At 57.0% G+C, this 21,057-nt stretch overlaps 1 protein-coding gene across 8 annotated transcripts in view; it reads right to left on the bottom strand.

Moving 5' to 3' along the window:
• The window catches only part of SLC39A11 (solute carrier family 39 member 11), a 463,057-nt gene that overhangs the window by 262,954 nt on the left and 179,046 nt on the right, over positions 1 to 21,057 (bottom strand). For 5 of the 8 annotated variants that reach the window (XM_080678282.1, XM_080678278.1, XM_080678283.1 and 2 more), the window contains one exon: positions 5,558 to 5,627. The exons of the other annotated variants lie outside the window; for them this stretch is intronic. In XM_080678282.1, coding sequence (XP_080534408.1) covers positions 5,558 to 5,627 — 70 coding nt within the window. The remainder of the gene's footprint in view (positions 1 to 5,557; positions 5,628 to 21,057) is intronic. 8 annotated transcript variants of the gene reach the window in all.

Raw genomic sequence — 21,057 nt, 5'->3', positions numbered from 1 at the left:
ACTGTGTTCCCCCCTAAAATGACATAAAAATCCTACTGACTTCGGGGTGCACAGAGGGCAGGACTCGACGCCTCTCGTTCCCTCTGCTGGTGGAGTGCTTCCTGCCCCTCCTCTGCCCGTTCCACCTCAGCTCCTCCTCTCTGAGCAGGGCACCCACACTCTGACACCGGAAGATAAATACGATGATGATGGACACCGGTTAAGTGCTGAAATTCAGTGACGGATGGAATATCGAGGTCAAAAGAGCGGGAAGAGGAAGATGCAACTCTTCTGAAAACGCACAGAGCATTTTCACAAACTTGTATATATCCGTGCAGGGTCCTGAGCGCCTGCAGGCATGACTTCTGGGTAAGCCCCACACCATCTCCTCTGCCTTCTGCACCTACCTTTGTCATTCATCCTGTCACCTACCAAGCGATGACACAGAACTACCACGTGGTGGCGCTGTCTGCCAACCACGGTTTGCCTGCCAACACTCCTGACTCCCACCATCTCTTGATGAGGCAGGGGAAGGCCACCGGCGCGTGGGAGGACTGGAAAGACAGATTTAAGAGGAGCTGCCTACAGACTACTCTAGAATCCCAAGCAAGGTAGCTTGATGGGTTCAAGACAAGGGCTTGTTTGCATACAATACAATTGAGAGCTCAATCTGCTATTGCAAATAAACAACCGCACAAGAATTTACTTCTAATCCTGCCAAAGTGACTGACGGGCGGTGGGGCAGGGGGAAGGGGGACGAGGAGAGTATGTGTTTACGATTCTGCAGGGAAAGGCGTGGGAGTGGTGGGATCCGGGTGGGAAAGTAACTCCCCTGCTAGGCACCTCCCTGACTTCCCACGCTGGGGGGTTCCACTTCTCCGGCCCAAGGCCACTCTCCAGGGAGACCAGGCTGGACTCTGGCTGCCCTGGGGCGGGGTGAGACCCAATTCAGTGGGCAGGGAGGAGGTCAAGATCGGCAGCCTTGAGGAAGGGAGTCTCCCCAGAACTCTCCAGAAGCCGGAGAACTGGTCCCTGCTGCAGACGGGCGGGGGGGGGGGGGGGGGGGGGAGGGCACCTTCAGAGCAGCGTGCGGCGTGGAGGCAGCTATGACAGCTCGCTCCTTACAAGACGCTTGAGTGAACAGTAAGGAGAACGTCTTATTTCAGCTCTCTAAGGCGCCCTCCCCCACACCGACAACCAAGTCTCCCCTTCAACTTCTCTACGCGTAACGTGCAAACCTGTTTTCACAAGCACACCGGAACCAAAGTGGGGGTCTCCTTGGACACAGAGGCACCCAGGGGTCATAGGTCTCACGCGTGCAGGAACACGCATCACTGGCCAACATGGTCCAATGACCAGCAAACCGTGTCTGTTGCTATCTTTGTCTCTAAACAAACAGCTGCCTAATTGACTAATGGCTGCTGTCTTAAATGACTGTTAATACATCAACATACATATTGGTTTTTGAGTCGGGCCAATGGATGTGTCTGACTTACTCTTGGACCTGGGAGGCAAATGTATACTTTAAAATTTAAAGTATAAAATATAATGCCCATCTGGTGTGGCTCAGTGGTTGAGCGTCGACCTATGAACCACGAGGTCATGGTTCGATTCCCAGTCAGGGCACATGCCCCAGGTTGCGGGCTCGATCCCCAGTAGGAGGCAGCCATTCAATGGTTCTCTCACCATCGATGTTTCTATCCCTCTCTTCCTCTCCTTTCCTCTCTGAAATAAATAAAAAAAAATATAACAGAAATGTATTTTAAGGCCCCCACACATAACTAATGAGCTATCTTGGACCCAAATGCAGGCTGGTCTACCCGGCACTCTTCGCAGTGTGTCTGGTACTGGAGAGCATGCGCTGGCTGGGCCCTGGGCAGGACACACACCCAGGCGTACAGTGGAGGTGTGCTTTGTGGATTATCCATGGCACGCGGCAAGGTCACAGCCCCTCGGGGATACGCAGCCTGCTCCAGATGCCTGCTGCACCTGGCGGTCAGGGCGCGGCCACGGACCACAAACGCTTAGTGAGAGCTTCAACAGGCAGTAGCACATGAAGCCAAATGATCCGGCACCCGTAGCCTTGCCCGCCCTGCGGGTGTGAACCATGCCCAGCGCCGAGCTAAGCGAGAGCTGAGGGCAGACTTCCTTTCGGGGAAACATGTCCTCTGGGGGCAATGACACTTCAGAAAGGAAACGTCTCTGCAGCAGCCAACTCCCCGGGGACATGCGGTCTGAAGCAGCTCTTTGTAGTGAGACCAAAGGAACGTGCGAGGGCCCAGATCAGAGAGAAGGAAGCTGCGTTCCCCGTGCACTGCGGCTGCCCTTTGCTGGCTGAGATCCTTCATCACTCAGCAGAGGTGGCCTTGGGAACGAATGGCCTCACCCTCATGCAAGCTCTCTAATGAGGAAGGAAGGTGGCCAGAGAGGAAGAGGTTGGAGAGGGCTCCAGAAAGGTGACGTAACAGCATCTGACCACTAGATGGCAGCAGCCACACACACAGTATCCGCTAGGGGCCTAGGAAAACGGTGCCTTCCTAGAGGATGTACTGTCTACTTTTCTCTTGCGAGCGGGTCTGATGCCACAGGTGAGGGAAGAGCCCCTCCTGATTCCAGAGGCACAGGAAACAGAAGGACTTCGCAGAAAATGCTCATGCTGCCAGCATGTTTGATGATGACTCCGAACTAGCACCATGGGCTGCGTCCACTGATTAGGGGTGTCCATGCTTTACAGAAAGTAAAGGGCCAGAGAGCAACTCTCTCCGGCTCCAGCCTTCAGAGGCGGTGGCAGTTACGCAACTCGACCATCGCCGCACACGAGAGACAGGAGGGCGGGGGGCGGGGCGGGCGGAGACTGCAGATAATGGGGAAATGATGGGTGTGCTGTTTTAACAAAACTTCATTTATGAAGACGGTGCTGGGCCGACGTCAGCCCACGACCACAGGCTGCGGACCCTCCCACTAAAGGAACAGGACCATCTAACCGGCCCAGCTGGGTTGGCCCACGTGGACCCCAGGCACCTGCTGGGTAACCCTTTTCTTTTCCCAAAGCCACACAAGTCTGTTTCCTCTCCCCTCGGCCCCTTCTCATGGCACCAGGAGATTAGCTTTGTTTCCCAGACGCCTGAACTTGAATTCTCCCTTCTCCTTCTGCACAAAACCAGCTGACAAAGGCCACCAGCAGGTTCTGCATTTAGACCTTCTTCCTGCCACCAGTCCCTCCTCGTCCCCACCCTCGTCACACCCATCTTCCTGTGGGGCTAAAACACCGTGGGTGGTGATAACCGATCCCCCGCTGAGCTTCTCCACGCTGGTCCATGTCCCTCCCCTCCCCCAATTTACCCCACGGGAGTCAGTGTCTAAATCATCTCTTGGGCTTTGTCATTTCCCCGCGTCAGCCCCATCACCATTGCCAACCCCCCACCCCCCCACCCCGCCTTCCTTCCCACAAGGCACCGTGGGAACTCGGTCTCAGTGACACGTCTATCCACCGGCCCTGGCAATGCCTTTGGACCTCCCTGCTCACCCATTACCTGCCCTCAGCAGTGACTGCCCCACACTCCTGATGAAACACACCCCCTCTGTGAAGCGCCCCCTGAGGCGAGGGGAGAGCTTGCCCGGGGTCCACTGGCTTCTTACACGATTTGGTTTGAATCCCTCCCTTGAAGCTTAAGCTGCGCTGATCTGGGGGTGCCTGTGGGGTAGGCTGCCCACGGACAAATCATTCGGGCTATCTCATGTTATCGACGTTCAATTATGTCGCAGGGAAATCAGAGACTGTGGCTGGCACGTCACGATGCGGGGCTCTTCTGACTTCCTCTGGGGCTCACTGCTCCGATCCATTTAGAAAACACGCACACGCGTGTGTGAAGAGGAGGCGAGTTTCCCGGCGGCGGGGCTGGGGGACGAAGGATGCCCGCTCGGTACATTGTGTTTGTTTTTCATCAGTTTGACGGGAGTGAGAGGGGGGCATGGCTCTCAGCCCCCCTGACGGAGGCGCTTCCTGCCGCGTCTTCCTGTCGTTCCAAGGGTCCCTCTTCAGCCATCGGAGCCGTGTTGCTAGGCGCTCGGGGACGCGGTGTCGTCCTATCAGCCGCGCCGCGTCTCCCGTCTCCGTCACTGAGGGCTGACCTGTATTCTGTAGCTGGCTTTCCGCCCCCAGGTCTGGTGTGTCTGATGCTAAAATTACAATGCCTGCTTCCTCTGCATCAGCATTCACCTGGCACCCGTCTTCGTCCCTTTATTATTAACCTTCCCGGTTCCTGTCAGAGGGCGCACCTCCTCGTCCCACCTCCTCGTCCCTCGTCTCTCCTAAACGATGTGCTTAGTCACCTGATGCCTTTGTTTCTGCACCCCTCCCCCAGCAGCTAGTCTGTCTTTCTTTCCTTTCCTTCCCTCCCCTCCCCCTCTCTCCCACCCCTCCCCCTCTCCCACCCCTCCCCCATCCCCCTCTCCTTCCCTCCCTCCCTTCTACCCTGCAGTCCCCATCCTCCCAGGAAACCAGGCCTGTAGCGTGAGCCGAGGGCAGAATAATCTCACGTTCTACCGACCAGGAGTAAGATCACAGGCATTCGCAGAGGAAGAGCACAAATCACAAACCCGACGTGGATTTGTAAGTGAGCGAATGGGCTGTGGGGTGGGACTGCCTAGGGGAGACCTCTCTTCCCGTCTGCGCCTGTGCTGCAGGGAGCTCCCCCCTCCCCGGGACCTCGGGACACCGTGAGGAGGATGACAGTCACAGCTGTGACGGGGGTGGCGTGTGATGGCATGAAAATCCCCCAGGGACGCTGTTTAGCAGAGGTCTGCGAGGCTGTACACACGGAGGCCTGCTGCCCCGTCCCGTCCCCGTCCAAGGGTCCGGAGGGTCCGAGGCCTTAAGGAACTCAGGGAGAACCTGCTTGGTCAAGGGAAGGGCGGAACTGGGTGGAGGGGCTTTTGTGCTACTTTCCGCAGGAATATTTAGGAGGTCTGGCAGGAAGTGCAGGTGACGGGATAGAGGGACATCGGCGTCGATGTCTCGATGTCACGGGAGATGAGGTGCCACCAGACGGGAAGCCTGGCCTGAGCGGCGGGCGTGCCCGGGGCACAAATGTGTGGCTCCTCACCGCCCCCCTCCCCCCAGACACTGCCCGACTCTGAAGCTCATCCCGTTCTAACCGAAGCCAACATCACAGGCTGTGCCGCAGGACAAGGAGCTGAACCCGCCCCCCCCCACCTACCACCCCCCCCTCCCCCCCCCCCCCCCCGCCAAGCCTGGTGCTAGGAAAACAGCCGCAGGCACCGCTGTCGAGATCGTCATGAACCTCGGGCCTGGGCCACGTTCCTCTCCCACTGAAGGGCCCTCCCACCTCCTGTCTCATCCGAGTTCCTCCAGGGCATCAGGTTAAGGGAAGACGCCGGTGGGTGGGGGAGGCACGCCCTGGGAGTCCCACAGGCGGAACGAGAAGCTGAGGACAGAAACTTCCAACCCCGGACGCGCGACGCACATGGGTTTGGGGCTTCATGGAGCGGCTGGGGGTGCCTGTCAAGAGCGGCACAGGGTGCAGGGCCGGGAGCCAGGGCAGCAGCTGTGGCCTACCTGGCGCTCTCAAAGGTGGCGGACGCCGTCTTCTCCACAGCTCCGAACCCGACACCCACAGCGAGGCCCTCTGAAACAGACACGAGAAGAGCACGGGGGGTTAGGGATGGTCTTCCCCTCATGCTCACGGCCACCACCGTCCGCTCCCGCGGCTCCAGGCCCCCAGTAACAGAAAGCCCACGGGGCGGCGGGAGCCGAACCCGGGGTCAGCGGCCACCAGCCTGGACCGAGTCTAGCTCACTGCTTGTTCCCGTAGGGCCTGCAAGCCAAGGGCAAGTTGTACATTTTGAAGTCGTTGAAAAAGAGATCAAAAGGAGAACATTTCACGACCAGTAAAAATGACATGATCTTAGTGTGCCTAAGTAAAGTTTTATTGGCACACAGCAGTTGACGAGTTGTCGAAGTGTGCCTAAGTAAAGTTTTATTGGCACACAGCAGTTGACGAGTTGTCATGATGTGCCTAAATAAAGTTTTATTGGCACACAGCAGTTGACGAGTTGTCCGTGGCTCGTTCCATGCTCCATCAGCAGAAATGAGTAGTTGGGACAGAGCCCGTGTGGACTGGTAACCTGAAATATTTACCACCCGGCCCTTTATGGGAAGAGTTTGATGACCCCTGACCTAAACATGCAGGGGTTTTTTGTTTTTGTTTTTATTTATTGTCTGAAGTTTTACATATGGCTCCTTTCTCCCCAATTGACCCCCGCAGCCATTCCCACCCCGGGCATGCCCCCACCGCCCCAGTGCCTGTGTCCATTGGTTACGCTAATATGCGTGCTTACAAGTCCTTGGGTTGCTCTGTAAAACCCCGGTCCCCTAACCTTTGTCTCTGGATCTATTCTTGTTCATCAAATGATGTTGATCATTATATCCCACGTATGAGTGAGATCACATGATATTTATCTTTCTCCGACTGGCTTATTTCACTCAGCACAATGCTCTCCAGTTCCATCCAAGCTGTCACATGGCAGGGTTCTCTCAGCTCACGAGCAAGACAACCAGGGTGACACGGTGGCCGGACGACGTCGTCTGAGGAGCCATCCTCAGATGGCAGAGACTGTCACCGTCGGAGGAGGTGTGGCTGGGGTCCAGCGTGGAGCTCGGGGATGGATAAGACGACGCGCCGAGTCCTGCCCGGTGGGACTTGCGCGCCTGCCGAGTTCGCCAACACCCTGGCCGGGACCAAATGTGGAGCACGTTCCTGACGGAGAGGTAGAGGCCATGGAGAAGCAGGGACCCGTCCCAGGGGCCTGGGGCCAGTGGGTAGAACGCACGTGAGGACACTTCCTGACCCCACGGGGAGCGCCGCCTCCATCCAACAGGAAGCAGGATCACCTGGAGCACGCGGGGCAGGCTCCAGGCCAAGGGCTCGGGGGCCAGGGCGGACCTTGTAGTGAAGAGGGAAGAGGGCAAAACCTACTGCGTGAGCATCTCCCCTACGGATCCGGATCCGAGGGCAGGGGACGGGGGCTCGGAGAGCCCAGGGGGCTGTGAGTCTGAGGCCTGGCTCTTCCCTCTCCACAGCTGGTTGTTCTTCCCCTTTTCCTCCAGGAATGTCCGCAAGGGAAGGAGCCATGACTCCAGCAGGGTGGGGATGGGTACCTGTTCAACATTCCCAGGTTTGCCCGATGCACCTGTCGAGCTTCAGAAAGGGGTGGGCAAGAAGGGAGTCCAGGGAGGAGCCAGATGGGGTGAGAGCCGGATTCAAGGGGGGCTGCGCTGGGCAGGTCTAACCCCAGGCTCTAACTCCACGGGGAGGAGGCAGCCTCTGTCCCTGCGGCCTCTGAGCCTCGGGCACTGCCCACGCTCACGGTCATGAGAATACAAAGTCAGAGGACGTCGGAGATGCCTCCTGCTGGCCCCTGCTACCTTCAGGGTGGGGGAAGTCCAGGGTTTACAAACCGACTGTTCTCAACACAGCGGAGACCACAGCCCCCTCCTCCCAGGGCAGAGGTGGACCACGGGGAGAGGGGTCAGAAGCTAGGGAGGCACTAAGGGCTGTTTCCTGACATAGGAAGGGCAATCCCCTCCCTTTGAAAAAATCTGTGCGATCCCCGCCCTAAACCAAGCATGTGAAACTCGCGGCCCACAACGAATATTTTTGCGAGCCAGCCAATATAACGGTATGCAAGAAACGTTTTAATAAAAATTTCATAACTTAATTTTTACAATATCCTGCTGTACATAAATATTAATAACGACCTACAATGTTCACTAATGGCTGATTGCTATAATCATGTTGCATTCATTTCCCTTACACGCGGGCGCACCATTTCTCTCCACTAATACTAGCAGCGAATATTTAGCAGCCGATGGCCACGTCATTAGTCTTGGACTGACCTGTTTGGTGTGAGCAACAGGAAATATTTCGCTTTCAGAGAACAAGAAAAATAGGTTTATGTGCGTTACGCTTATTAATTTGTGCAGTTCTTAAAAAATATATTTTATTGATTTTTTACAGAAAGGAAGGGAGAGGGATAGAGTGTTAGAAACATCGATGAGAGAGAAACATCGATTCAGCTGCCTCTTGCACACCTCCTACTGGGGATGTGCCAGCAACCAAGGTACATGCCCTTGACGGGAATCGAACCCGGGACCCTTCAGTCTGCAGGCCGACACTCTATCCACTGAGCCAAATCGGTTAGGGCAATTTGTGCAGTTCTTCAGTGTCTGGTAAGTTAATGTTCAAGAAAAATATCAATTTTTATTAAAATGTTCTATTGTTTTATGTTAACAATGACTCATTTATTTCAGCCCTTTGTATTCAGCATGTCTCTATCGAATAAACCTACGTTTCTATGAAAATTGAAGCTTTTTTGTTTTTTGCGGCCCACATCCACTTACGCCTTTGTTTGCTTGGCCCGTGGGAGCCTTTGAGTTTGACATGCTGCCCTAAACCATAAACAACAGCTGGTTGGCTCTTTGGTTAAAGATGTTGCTCCAATTAGGGGTTTTAATGTAAATGATAGTGCAGCCCGGAGCAAGAGGACCCACGGTGATTCGCGAACTAACCCTTTCTGCTTATTTAGCGTGTGGCCCAGCACAGGGATTTCCATACATGCTCACACCAGCTCTGGGAGGTGGGGAGGAGAAAGGGCCTGCCCAGCATGAAGGGGCAGGGGCAGGCCTTGAACCCCAGACTCCCCCCTCTTGGCCCACTGACCTTGGCTGACCTTGGCTGTGGCTCTCTCCCAGGGGCAGGCAGCTGGCTCCTGAACCTCGTTTCCTGAAGAGGTCGGGACAAAGCCAGGGCCTTGTCTCTCCGCCCGCCCCGTGCCTTGGCCAGGGCAATGTGCACCTTGGCCATCCCATTCTGTGGCGGGTGGCCACGGAGCAGTTCAGTCCTCCCTGCTCTCCTGGGGCTCCGGGGGTCGGGGGGGAAGGGGGGCAGAGGAACAACCCCCCCCCTGCCCCACAGGCTGCCCAGGGACGCAGCCAACTGGTCCCTGTGACTTAGAAAGGGGGAGAGGAAGAAGAGGTCACGGCGGGGGAGAAGGTCACTGTTGTCGGGTCTGAAGGTGGACAAATACCCGAGAGTCAAATGAATGAGAAACCAAGAACCGCAGATGAGAACGAAGGTGGGACTCGAAGGCGGGAACCGAAGACAGGAATGGCAGGAGAGCCCTCCGGGCGGGGAGGGAGCGAGGAAAAATGCCAGGAGCGCTCACACCCCAGGTGTCCTGGCGAAAAGTGCAAATTAGGAAGGTAATTACGACAATCTGACAATCCTAAGGGACTGGGATATTGTTAGTCAGCCACGGCCTCTGTTCACGGGCTCTGTTCACAGCTACGGCCATTAACTCAGGTGCAAAGAGGGGAGCACACCAGAGCCTGGAGTTAGGAGTCTGGCGGATGCAGGGTGGGGCGGGGTCAGGAGGACAAACTTGACCATCAGCCTGGCACTCAGCTGGCCCGGTCCAGTCTTCTCCAGCTGCTGTAAGGGGGGTGAGGGGGGGGGCATGTATGCCTCTCCCTCTCCCCATCCCCCCTGAATCTCCCCTTCCTCATCCTCCACGGGGGAGGAGCCAGGACGGGGCTCACACCTCACACCTGGAGCATCAGCTAAGGTTCTTGTAAAAACCAAAGGGCCGCGGTGCTTTGCTCCCGGGATGACAAGCTCGGGCAGGCGCCTCGCTGGTGCACCTGGGGGAGGCTGGCCCGCAGGCGGGAAGATGGGGAGCGGCCTCTGTCCACATACACGTGCCCAGGTCCTAACTGGTCACTCATTAAAGCATCGGCTGCTGGAGGGAACGTGGGAGCCATGAGCAGGGGCCCGCCCGCCCCCAGCAGCAGCAGCAGCAGCAGCAGGCACCCCCTGGGGTGCTGGGCGGACTCAGCCTTGTCTCCCCTCCGCTCTCGCCCACCTGGCTCCGTCACTGATCCGGAGGGGGAGGGGTTGCCCCATACTACACAGCTGTGGTACCCACACCACAGTGGGGCGTCCTGGGCTTCAGCCGTCGGGAGAGGCACCGTCTGGCTTAGGCACACCGCGGGGCAGGCCTGGTCTTTATGCCCACCCTGCCACAGAGGGCCCTGGAGGCTGGAATGATCAACTCAGGATTACCTTCTTGAAAATGCAGTTTGACAGACTTTTAAAAATATATACGTGTTTATTGATTTCAGAGAGGAAGGGAGAGGGGGAGAGAGAGAGAGAAACATCAGTGATGAAAGAGAATCATGGATCGGCTGCCTCCTGCACGCCCCCTACTGGGATCGAGCTTGCAACCCTGGCATGTGCCCTGCCCTGGTATCGAACCGTGACCTCCTCAACCCCTGAGCCACGCCAGTCGGCTGACACACTTTCTTAACACGGATTACTAACTCTGCTGTTCATACTGGGTGAAGTTAGGTTGGGAAGTATGAGAAATGGAGGTGTCCCAAAGAGGCGAAATCGATTCCGATCCTCATCCATATCAACCAATCCATGCCTCAGGGTTTAAGGGCTGCTGAGAACGGAAGCTTCTCTAGCAGGAACCCTCTAATTCAGGGGCCGCTTCCTAATTCACGGGGGCAGGTGTGATTTCCACACAGTCCACTGTGTCCAGTTGGGCTCCGCCTACACAGCGACGGGCCAGGAGACTGCTGCCTCCTGGATGGGCGCCCCAGGACAGCGGGGAGGAGGCACCCCTGGTGAGGACGCGCTGACACAGCCACTTCTCTCAACAGCCGGCGAAGGCGTCTCCTTACACACCCACCCACGTCTGGAGGGTCCATTTCAATTTGCTTTCGACAGTTTGTTTTTGACAACCAAGCTGAGATCAGACCCCTGTGCTCCCACAGAGAAAAAGGGAGAGGAGGCCAGAGTGGCTACAGAGTGTGCTGGGCTGTGCCGAGCCGACAAGCCCTCCCCTCGTGCCGGACTCAACGCCTCTGGCCAACTCCGCCCACCCCACCCCGCGCACACAGAGTGGCCACACCTGGCCTTGCCCTCCACCTAAAGGGTGGACCTGCAGGCCCAGGGACAGATCAGGCTGGTGGGGGGGCCAGACAGCCCCCCTCCGTGGTCTGCGCCCCAAGCCCTCGGTCCAATTGCCTGGCCACCGAGCTTCCCCTCGCCCCTCCAGGGGCCCCGCGTGCAGGGAAGCGGCTGGTGGCTCAGATCTGACCAATTCACACGTCCATGGACAAGGCGGTGCCCTGGGGACCTCATAAGCTAACAGATCCCGGGGCGTTAGGGAGCCCTGACAGCCCAAGCAGCTCGGCCATGAGTCCTCTCCACCCACAAGGCTGGGTTTTCTCCACCTTGAAAAGCCCCCCTGCGTGGCTGTGCTCACCTGTCACATCTCGGAAATCTGTCTACAAACTGGAGGGTTGTTCTTTTTGTGTGTGCGGTGTGTTTCTTTTAAATTTTTTTTATTGATTTCAGAGAGGAAGGAAGAGAGGGAGAGAGAGAGAGAGAGAGAGAGAGAGAGAGAGAGAGAGAGAGAGAGAGAAACATCAATGATGAAAGAGAATCATGGATCGGCTGCCTCCTGCACACCCCACACTGGGGATGGAGCCCACAACCCGGGCATGTGCCCTGACCGGGAATCGACCCTCGACCTCCTGGTTCACAGGTCAAGGCTCAACCACTGAGCCACACTGGCTGGGCTGGAGGGTTGTTTTTCACTCAACCTTCCCGGTGACCAGCGTGGCCTGTCATCCGGAACATTCTTGTCAGTCTGTCCATTTAGTTTTGTTGTTGTCAATCCTCACGGAAGGGCGTTTTTTCCATTGACTTTCAGAGCAAATGGAAGGGAGACAGGGATGGGAGGAGAGAGAAGGAAAGAGAAGCATTGATGTGAAAGAGACACAGCAACTGGTTGCCGACCGGGGCTGGGCTAGAACCTGCAACCCAGGTCCGTGCCCTTGAGCGGAAATGGAACCCACAGCCCTTTGGTGCGGGGTGGACACGCTAACCACTGAGCATACTGGCCAGGGCTAACTTTTTTTTTCAATTGGCAATTATCTTATTAATTTTGAAGAACTCCTGCTTCTCTCCTGACGGCTCCCTTTTCATTAGCGTGCGTGCTTGCCTTGTGGACAGAACACCATCCACTCCAATCGGCGGAACGCAGCACTGAGGACATTTCGTCTTCTCTGCTCTCCTGGGGGTGTGTTCTCCCGGGTAAGCTGGTCCTACTTATGCGGGTCCTTCTTTCCCACTCGCTGCGTTTTCCTCAAATGTTGATCCTTGGCTCTGGGAGCGTATTCATGGGCACTGCACGAGGCTGGTGAGGGAGCCAGACAGGGTTTCTTCCGAGGTCACGTAGATCCGTTTCCCCAACAGGCCTCTCTGGCAAACCTCACATTTCATTTCTCGAGGTTAATTCTTCAACGTGGCAGCCGGGCAGAGAGGGCGAAGGAGGATGGAGGGAGAGAAGAGCGCGGGGATAATAAAGTTAAGGGCCGTCAATCTGGAGATTGCAACACCACTACCGTGATGAAAATGATTTAATAACATGTTCTTTACACAGCTACTGGCTAAGCAGAGACGCAAGGCGTGACGGGCCGGGAGAGGGAGGGTGGCGCTGGCGGGAGCAGGAGGGAGGAGCGGGGAAGCGTCTGGGGGATGCGGGGGGCAGATCAGCTCTCCCAGGGGCAGGGAGCTCACAGACACACCCGGGGATGCAGCGCTGGGCTGAGGGAAGGGAGCGTGTGCAGATGTGCGCGTGTGCAGATGAGAGCATGCACCCACCAGGCACACACATTCACACACGTGTGGGGATGGAAACAGACTGGAGGGACGGCCCAAATACATGGGGGAAAGTCTGAATCCGTCATTTAAATGCAAAAGCACTAGGATCACCGTGCACAAAGCCCGCCTTAGTCTGGCCGCACACGACACCCCAACAGGCAGGCAGGGCCCGTCTGTCATAAAGAAACTCATGGGGGTGAAACTGTTACTTGCCTGGGCCAAAGGGGGTGCTCCCACAGTAGAGCAACGCTGCCCCACCCCAAACCGCCCTTGGCTCACGCCTAACAACAGCAGTGGCCGCCCTTGGGGGCACTCACAGGAGTGGGGTGGGCATGGGGCCACGAGAGCAGCTCTCCTTCGAGTCCCAGCTCCTTCCATGCCTGGCTTTCCCCGGGAGCCCCAGGTCAACCAGAGGAACCTCAGTGGCCGTCAGAGAGACCGTGCAGGCCGGCGGGGCTAGAGAGAGCGAGGTGGAGCCACCGTAAGCCCTAGGTATGGACTCGGGAGGGCATCTGTCACCAGCCTCCTGTGTACCCTGCTCAGGAGTGGGCTGATCCTGAATCCTTCAGCCTGGACAGCAGAGAGGACATGAGTAGCCGTGGGGGTCGGGGGGTCAGGTGCACGCTCTGCAGACCTACCACGAAGGGCCGTGAGTCCGGGACGCTTTCCTTTCCAGTGAAATCGCCAGCAATATTCCTCTGCAGACATAAACTTATGAAAGCAGGTCACGGCACGCCGGCTATTCTTTAAGCGGGTAATGATATATCTGTCAGTTTTATGTTCACCCTGGTGTCTAAGGTTTCCCCAGAGAGAGATTTTTTTTTTATCCCCCTCCATTCCGCAAAGAGAAGTCTGACTCAGAGCTTGACCCAGGGCTGGGAGAGAGAACATGGGAAGTTTTTCATCGGTCTCCGCAGAACAGACAGCGCCCTGGACGCCAGCAGGCCCGGCTCCCCCACAGTCGGTTACAGTGGCACATTTTATATTATGCACATTTTACCACATTAAAAAATACAGTGCAGCCAAAAATAAAAAATAACAACCACGAGTGTCTTCTTTCAACATAAAACTTACACCATCTCTAAGATTATTGGAAAGTTTAAAATAAATTAACTCCTTGATTAACAAAACACCAAGGAAATAGGGCAGAGGCCTGCTTTCTTCCCTGATACCACCCCAACCCTTGATCTCCATGGAGAATCCTTGTATAGATGAGACAGGCAGGCTATGGTGAAATGGTGGGCACAGTGGCCAGGGGTCTGCTCTCAACGCCTCGGTCATTCCCGACGGCCCGGAGCATGGTGCCCACCCTCATTTGCTGTTGAATAACTCACTCAGCACATTCATTAGTGAGTTGGGGTGCAAGTCCAGGTGCTCAGATTTCTTGGCACAAAACAACGACGTCCCACAAGGTGCCTGAGATAGGGGCCACGCGCCAGAAAACCAGCGGTGAATTCTCCGATCTGGCCACGAGCGAAATGATGGTAGTGGGGATGGTGGTGGCGTTAGCTGCATCCCTCTGCTCTTAGCCTCAGTTTCCTAATCTGGCAAAGGGTTGTGGCAAACGCGTTCCGTGTTTTCCTGGGAGGCCAACCCTCCTAGGAAGCAGCTGGCTCCTCACATAACTAGCGGTCTATCGGAATTCAGCACCGGGGCTGCTGGACAGCGCCTCACAATCCATCCAGGAGAGCCCCTTCTCTGGCCTCTAACTCCCTCTGCCTCCCCACCGACCCCCATTCACCCCCATCCACCCTCATCTATCCCCAGGAACGCCCAGTCTCCTGCTTCCTCCCGAGGAAACCTCAGCGAGGACACCAAGAGCTCTGTCCGCCATTTACATGGCGACAAGTGGTCCTGGTTGCTGCTCTGCGGGACCCATCACCACGACCCTCTGTGCCCAGTGGCTCCCAGCCAGTGACTGAGCATGAGGCGGGGTCGGGGAGGGGTGCGAGTAACCAGCGCAGGACATGCATCTCTTCTTAGAGAACACCTCCGGCACCAGGACCTCCCTCCAACCTGAGCAAACATCCCCGGAACTGTGCTGTGGTCGGAGGTTCCTCCCCTCCCCGCCCCCTCCCTTTCACAGGTGCCAGGTCTGCACCGCAGGCGGAGGCTCTCCCTGCCACCTCTGCTCCCTCCTCTACATCCAAACAGGCACGTCCCTCAGCAAACCTCTTGCACATCGAATCCCTTCCTGGCACCTGCTTCTCGGAGGCCCTGCGCTCATGCACCATCCCATTGGCCACAAGAGCGGAATGCCCAACAAACGCCCTGCAGGGCAACCTGTGCGTTACAGACCTTACAGCTCACGGTCCACAGGATGCATTCGCTAAATGCGGACCGGCCCCTGCTGATGGCGAACAGGTGCAGACCCCACACGTCCGAGGCAGCCTGGCGTTCTTGGCCACACTCCGCATGTGGGTAAACCGACAGGGGTCGTCGTAAATGGACAATGTGGTTATAATTAGTGAAGATGAAAATAACAGTCAACATCATGTAGCATTTACTCCATGTCAGGTACTGTTCGATGCTCCCATGTGCTGCTCATTTACAAAGAGTCCTGAGCCCGACCGGTGTGGCTCAGGGGATTGAGTGTTGCCCCATGCACCCGGAGATGACCAGTTTAATTCCTGGTGAGGGCACATGCCAGGGCTGCAGGCTCGATCTCCAGTGGGGGACATGCAGGAGACAGCTGATTGATGTTTCTCTCTGTGTGTGTGTGTGTGTGTGTGTGTGTGTGTCTCTCTCCCATCATCATTCTCTAAATAAAAACATATTTAAAAAAAAAAAAGAATTCTGAAAACAGCCCTACCCTTTCTACCTTTCGGGACTGTGAGGAACCAGCACAGTGCACCCTGAGCCATCATTGGGGTGTTGACTGATGGGAGTTGACCTGGAGGAGATGCTGGGGAAGCAGACCACACCTGGCCCTGCAGGCTCACCGGTCCTGAGAGTCAGCCTTGCCTGGAGGACAGAGCCTCCGGCTGAGAGGCTCTGTGTTTGATGGATGGATTATCGTTAAAGTGCCGGCGGCCACCACTGGTTTCCCCCCAGACACTCTCAGGGACGAGACGTGACATCGGGTAATAAAGCACAGGACCTGGACTCCTAATGGAACCAGACGGAGCTGTAATGTGTTCATCAGCCGCGGCTGAGGCCAACTGCAATATAGAAGCGAGGAAAATCAATGTGTGATTTACAGAGAGAGTGAGTTTTATCTCTGAGATGTCAAGCCACCAGGGAAAAGGTAACGTCTCACACTGTGTTAATTTTAAAAACGCAATAAACTAGTCATCAGAAAAAGGAACGGAGACGGTGTCAAAGGCCTGGGAGGACCCAAAACGGGCAAAAGCCTGTTCTCACCCTCACTCCCACTCTCTCCGAAAAGGGGGGCTTATCTCCCCACCCAGCACCCCTTTTCCTGCAGGGAGTGGAGGGAGCGTTCTTCCCTCGCACCCTCCCGCCTGCTCTCCTCCCCACCCTTCTCATTGAAATAAGAGTGTTCAGACACTTCTTTCTTCCTCCCGGTCATTCCCTCACCCGGCTGGACCCCACACCTGAGACGCAAAGCTGTTGCCTGGACACCCCTCCTCTCTGTGCCCTGGGCCCTGGAAGGGGCAGGCTCCGTGGTCCTGCACTACCAGACCCCCCTCCAGGCGGCTGAGCGGGACTGGGTGCAGCAGCCACTTGGAAGGGGGGGTACTTTACTCCTCATCCCCACCTGCAGCTGCCACCACCCCTCCGCCCAGTGAGGGCCGTGGTCGGGGTTCCCACCCTTCACATCACACTGGTCCCTTCCTCATTGCACCTGAGCACTGGTCCCGTACCAGTACATCCAAGGTCAGGACCTTCCAGCCACCAGCGCCCCAGGTTCAGCACAACGACACACATCACTGGCCTTCCTTTTCCTCGCGCCCCCGCCCCGCCCCAGGTCTCTGAGCTGCCTCGGGTGGGGGACCACAGCCCTGCCTTGGGGATCTCCTGCATCTCCGTGGCTCTGGAATCCACGGGTAGAAGGACGGACCCTGCTCGAGAAGATGCTGCCTGAGGCTCTGGTGGAATGATGGGAACCAGCCCCCACTCGTCGGGGCTCAGCTCGGGGGAGAGACAGAGAAGGTAAGCGTGGGCAAGTCGCACACTTCCTGCGTCGGGGCTGGTGTTCCTCAGCCACACTAATGTCCTGCTGCGTGTCGGGGCACAGAGCGTGGCTCGTGGTGGGCGAACCCATGAATGAAACAAACGAGTGAGATGAATAGAAGAAACGAGCAAAAGAATAGAGAAGGCCCTAGCCGGTTTGGCTCAGTGGGTAGAGCACCGGCCCTCGGCCTGAAGGGTCTCATGTTTGATTCTGGTTGCAGGCTCGATTCCCAGCACCCTCTCTGTCTCTCCCCCTCCCTTCCACTCTCTCTAAAATACCCTCGGGTGAAGATCAACAGAACAAAACAAACAAAAAACAGGGAAGAAGGAGGTGAGAGGAAAAGCACAGGTATTCTTGAGTCACAGAGACTTGGGCAGAGACCTAGGCTGCCCCGCTGCTTCGAAATGCACCTTCCAGACAGGGAGGGGCTCTTTCTCCATCACCCACGTGTGGGATACCACAGCGTCGTGTCCGCCACTGTGCGGCCGAGAGCACGGGTTCTGACCTGGCACTGGGCTGACTGGAGCTCTGAGCCCTCAGAACCACTGCAGCAGGACCCGAGCAATATTACCTCCCCGGGCTCGCAGACCCCGGAAAATCTCAGGGTTGGCCACGGACGAGGGAGACGCTTCTTCAAGGAGGGGCGGGGGCTGGAGCCACGACGCCGACCTTCCCCACAGCGGCCGGGCCCTCACGTGGAGCCTTCCCCTGGGAGGCACCGCCACCTCCCATCAGCCTGGACGTGTACTTCAAACACTTAGCCCAAGAGCAAGGGATGCCATTCACAAGGCCAGAAGGGCCGGTGGGGACAACCTGGAGCCAGACCTGCGTGGGCTTCCCACAGACCTCCCTGGGCGGCCGAGCGTCTTCGGTCGCAAGATGTCACAGAATCACTGCTGGTTGCTGCTGGCCTCTAGATACCGGCCCATCCTCACGCTGCGGGGTGACCTGGCCCGTGGGGACGCAGATGAACAAGGTGCTTATGTAACAGACAGCGGGAGCCGGAGGAGGGGGTCAGGCAGGGTCGTGCCCTTTGCAGGGACTCGGGCTGTCTGCAAGCGGACGATCGCCACTAAAACCCCCATCTTCTTGCTCTGCCGAGTTATGCCTGGCTCCTAAGAAATTTATGACTTGGGAGAGCGGTTGGCAGCTCGCCTCGCCTCCCCAGAAGGGCTGGGGGACGCCTTTGGGTAGTAAAAGCACTCGTTTCCAAGCAACCAAATAGCAGGTCTTCCGTGATAGCTCTTCGTTCTGCAAAAACGGCGGCTCCAGAGCAGCCTGTCATTAAATGGGTCGAGGCTGCGTCTCCCGGGAATGACCTGATCCCGCGAAGACCCCCTTGTCACCAGACAAGGGTAAACAGGCCAGTCTGAAGTCGTGCCTCGCGGGGGACTTCCACGCTCGCCATAATGGGGTGTGTCAGTTGACCTTAGGAATCCAATCAGCAAGGCAGCAGCCCCATCACCGGCGGACAAACGGGCCATTTCGTGGGCCCCGGTCCTTCATTTAGAAAATCTAAAAGCTTCTATGAACAGGAAACAGCGGTCCCTGGTCTGAACATCTCCGGCTGTCTGGATCCAGCCCTATACACTGGCCATTAGGCTGGATTGCTTTATTCTTCTTTCTAAGTCTAAGGCAGGGTACGTCCCATGAGCCCAGGGTGGCTTGGAGAGAATACCATCTTCTCCTCTCTCTCTCTCTCTGTCTCCTCTCCCTCCCTCTACCTCTCGTTCTCTCTCTCCCCACCCCCCAACCCCCGCCCACCGCAACCAGGCCTCGCATTGAAACGTCTCCCCCTTTATCTATTTCACGCTGGTTGCACCATCTTCTGATTCCTGCCTGTCTAACTGTCAGGCAGTCATCGTCCAGGGAGTAATGGAGCCTGGCTCACAGCAACCACCAAGTTCTGGCTAATGGTGGTTTAGAGTGTCTGTTCCTCCCCTCACCCCAGCCCTGCTCTTCGCCCCCCTTTCTTTCAACAGCTCCACTTCCAGCCCCGAGACCCTCCTCTGCGGAGCTCACCCAGGCAACACCTTGGCCTCTCCGACACCTTCTGTGGTTCTGGGCTCCGCCCAAGGCCCCAGGCCCTGGCAGCCCCGTTTCCAGGCAGCCCAGGTGCCCCCCTGGCCAGCGTCCTTCGGCTGGTCCTTGGACGGGCTGAGAGGAAGGCTGTCAGGATGATTCTCGCTGCCTCCTGGAGGCACTGGTGACCAGGCCCGGGGCCCAACGAGGCGAGGTACAAAGGCGAGCTCTCTGAGCTGTTATCCAACCAGCCCCACAGGACGAGCTCGGCAAACAGCCTTTCCCAAGGGCCCGCATCCTGTAAGACGACCCTGGGGACAACCCAGTCATTTCCTGGGCAGCCACAAGGAGCCAGCTGCGAGGTCCCTGCTCATTCCAGTGGGTGACCCTCGAGTCTCACCACGGAGGAATCGCCCAGCCCTGAGCTCAAGGCCACACTCTGCCTTGAAGGACAAGCTGACTCCCTCTCTGGGGACCAGTGATGGGAGCGCCCACCCCAGAGACGGGCTGGAAATGACGGCTGAGGCTTTGGCCCTGGTTCTTCTGCGAAGGAGCGTGTGATGCTTTGTATCGGCGCTGATTTCTGAACGACGCTGGCTGTCGCCACAGAACTCCTGCCCCGGCCCTTCCCCAGGCTCTAGGGGATCTGTTACTTATGGAGCCCTGTGTTCCAGCAGATTCCGCGGGGCTGCCGGATCTCCCTGGACCAGGCTGGTCGGAGAACTGGAAAATACAGAGGGCAGACCGCCTGCTTGGGGAGGTGTGATTACAAACAGCGGGACAGGGACACACACTTGCAAATGACAGGTGGCAGAAGAGACGACACACAGACCCCGAGAGCCGAGGGCCGTGTCCGCACAGCTCTGCAGACACAGCGGGGCTCACAGCCCGGCCAGCTGGCCCTGGTCGCAGCCATCGGGCCGGCCGCACCGCCGTGGAGGCCAGTTCCGCCTCCTCAGAGCCGGCCACCGAGGTCAGCACACACACCCTGCAGGACGCACACTCCACTGCTCACAACCGCGGGGGAGCCGGTCTCATTAACATGGTTTTTCCTATCGCTCAGGGTCTCCCCAGAAGCTTTGACATTTTCCTTTATTATTTTTTTTAAAAAAATGTTTTTATTAATTTCAGAGAGGAAGGAAGAGGGAGAGAGAGACAGAACATCAATGAGGAGAGAATCATGGGTCAGCTGCCTCCTGCACGCCCCCTACTGGGGATTGAGCCCACAACCCGGGCATGGGCCCTTGACCGGAATCGAACCTGGGACCTCCTGGTTCATAGGTCGACGCTCAGCCACTGAACCACGCCCTCTGGGCGACATTTTCCCTTATTTTGACAGAAGTTGTTCTCCAGGGCAAGCCGCGTTTTCTGCATCCTTCGCTGAATTTCTGCATCGAGGGCTCAGAGTCAGCTCAGAAACATTTATGACTGCACGAGGTCATGGCACAGGATGGCCTCGGACAGCTGGCGGTGGGAGGGGGTGCCGGGGCCTCATGGCAGCCGCCCCATCTGGCCTGTTTATGGCGGCGGCGGCAGGATGAGTGACATATGGTCATCGATTTTATGTCCGACCCATTCTCACTGTGGCAGCTGCTTTCCCATCTCACAGCTGTCAGGAGGCCGGTGCAGCCAGACCCTTTCCCTTTCGCATTTCATTTGGGTTTTCTTCCTCATTGAGAGACGGGTGAGGGAGCAGAGGCTAGCGACACGTAGTATTCTGGACTAAGGGGCCTGTTACGGGTCCGATCCGCGTGCTGCAGGGTGGTTCCGCTGTCTCTCGTGGAACGCAGAGGCCTCGGACCCCCGATGTCCTGTCACCCGGCGGCGTGCACGCTGCCCGAGCTCTTACCCTCCTCCCTGACCTTGAACTGGATCGCCGCCCACTTTCCGGACAGAACACGAATAATATCAGGCTCCCGGCACCAAAACCCGCGGCTCCCCTAGCACCCATCTATTTTGTTTCGGCAACTGGTAGGCTGGCCCTCGAAGGCATAGTTGCCATTTTAGGAAGATACTTCCAGAGACAGAGTGTGGGGAAAGCTAGAATGAGGATGTACTTACAGCAAGGCTTCCAGATAAGGGCTGTCGCACAGCCTGGGAGAGGGAAGTGAGAGGATCATCCATCAGACAGTCACGGATTCCCAGGGTGCCAGCCACACAGGG

Source organism: Plecotus auritus (genome assembly GCF_963455305.1).
Source record: "Plecotus auritus genome assembly, chromosome: 7".
NCBI classification, from domain to species: Eukaryota; Metazoa; Chordata; class Mammalia; order Chiroptera; family Vespertilionidae; genus Plecotus; species Plecotus auritus.
Note: the sequence above shows the minus strand (reverse complement) of the source record. Positions and strands in the feature narration are given on the sequence as shown.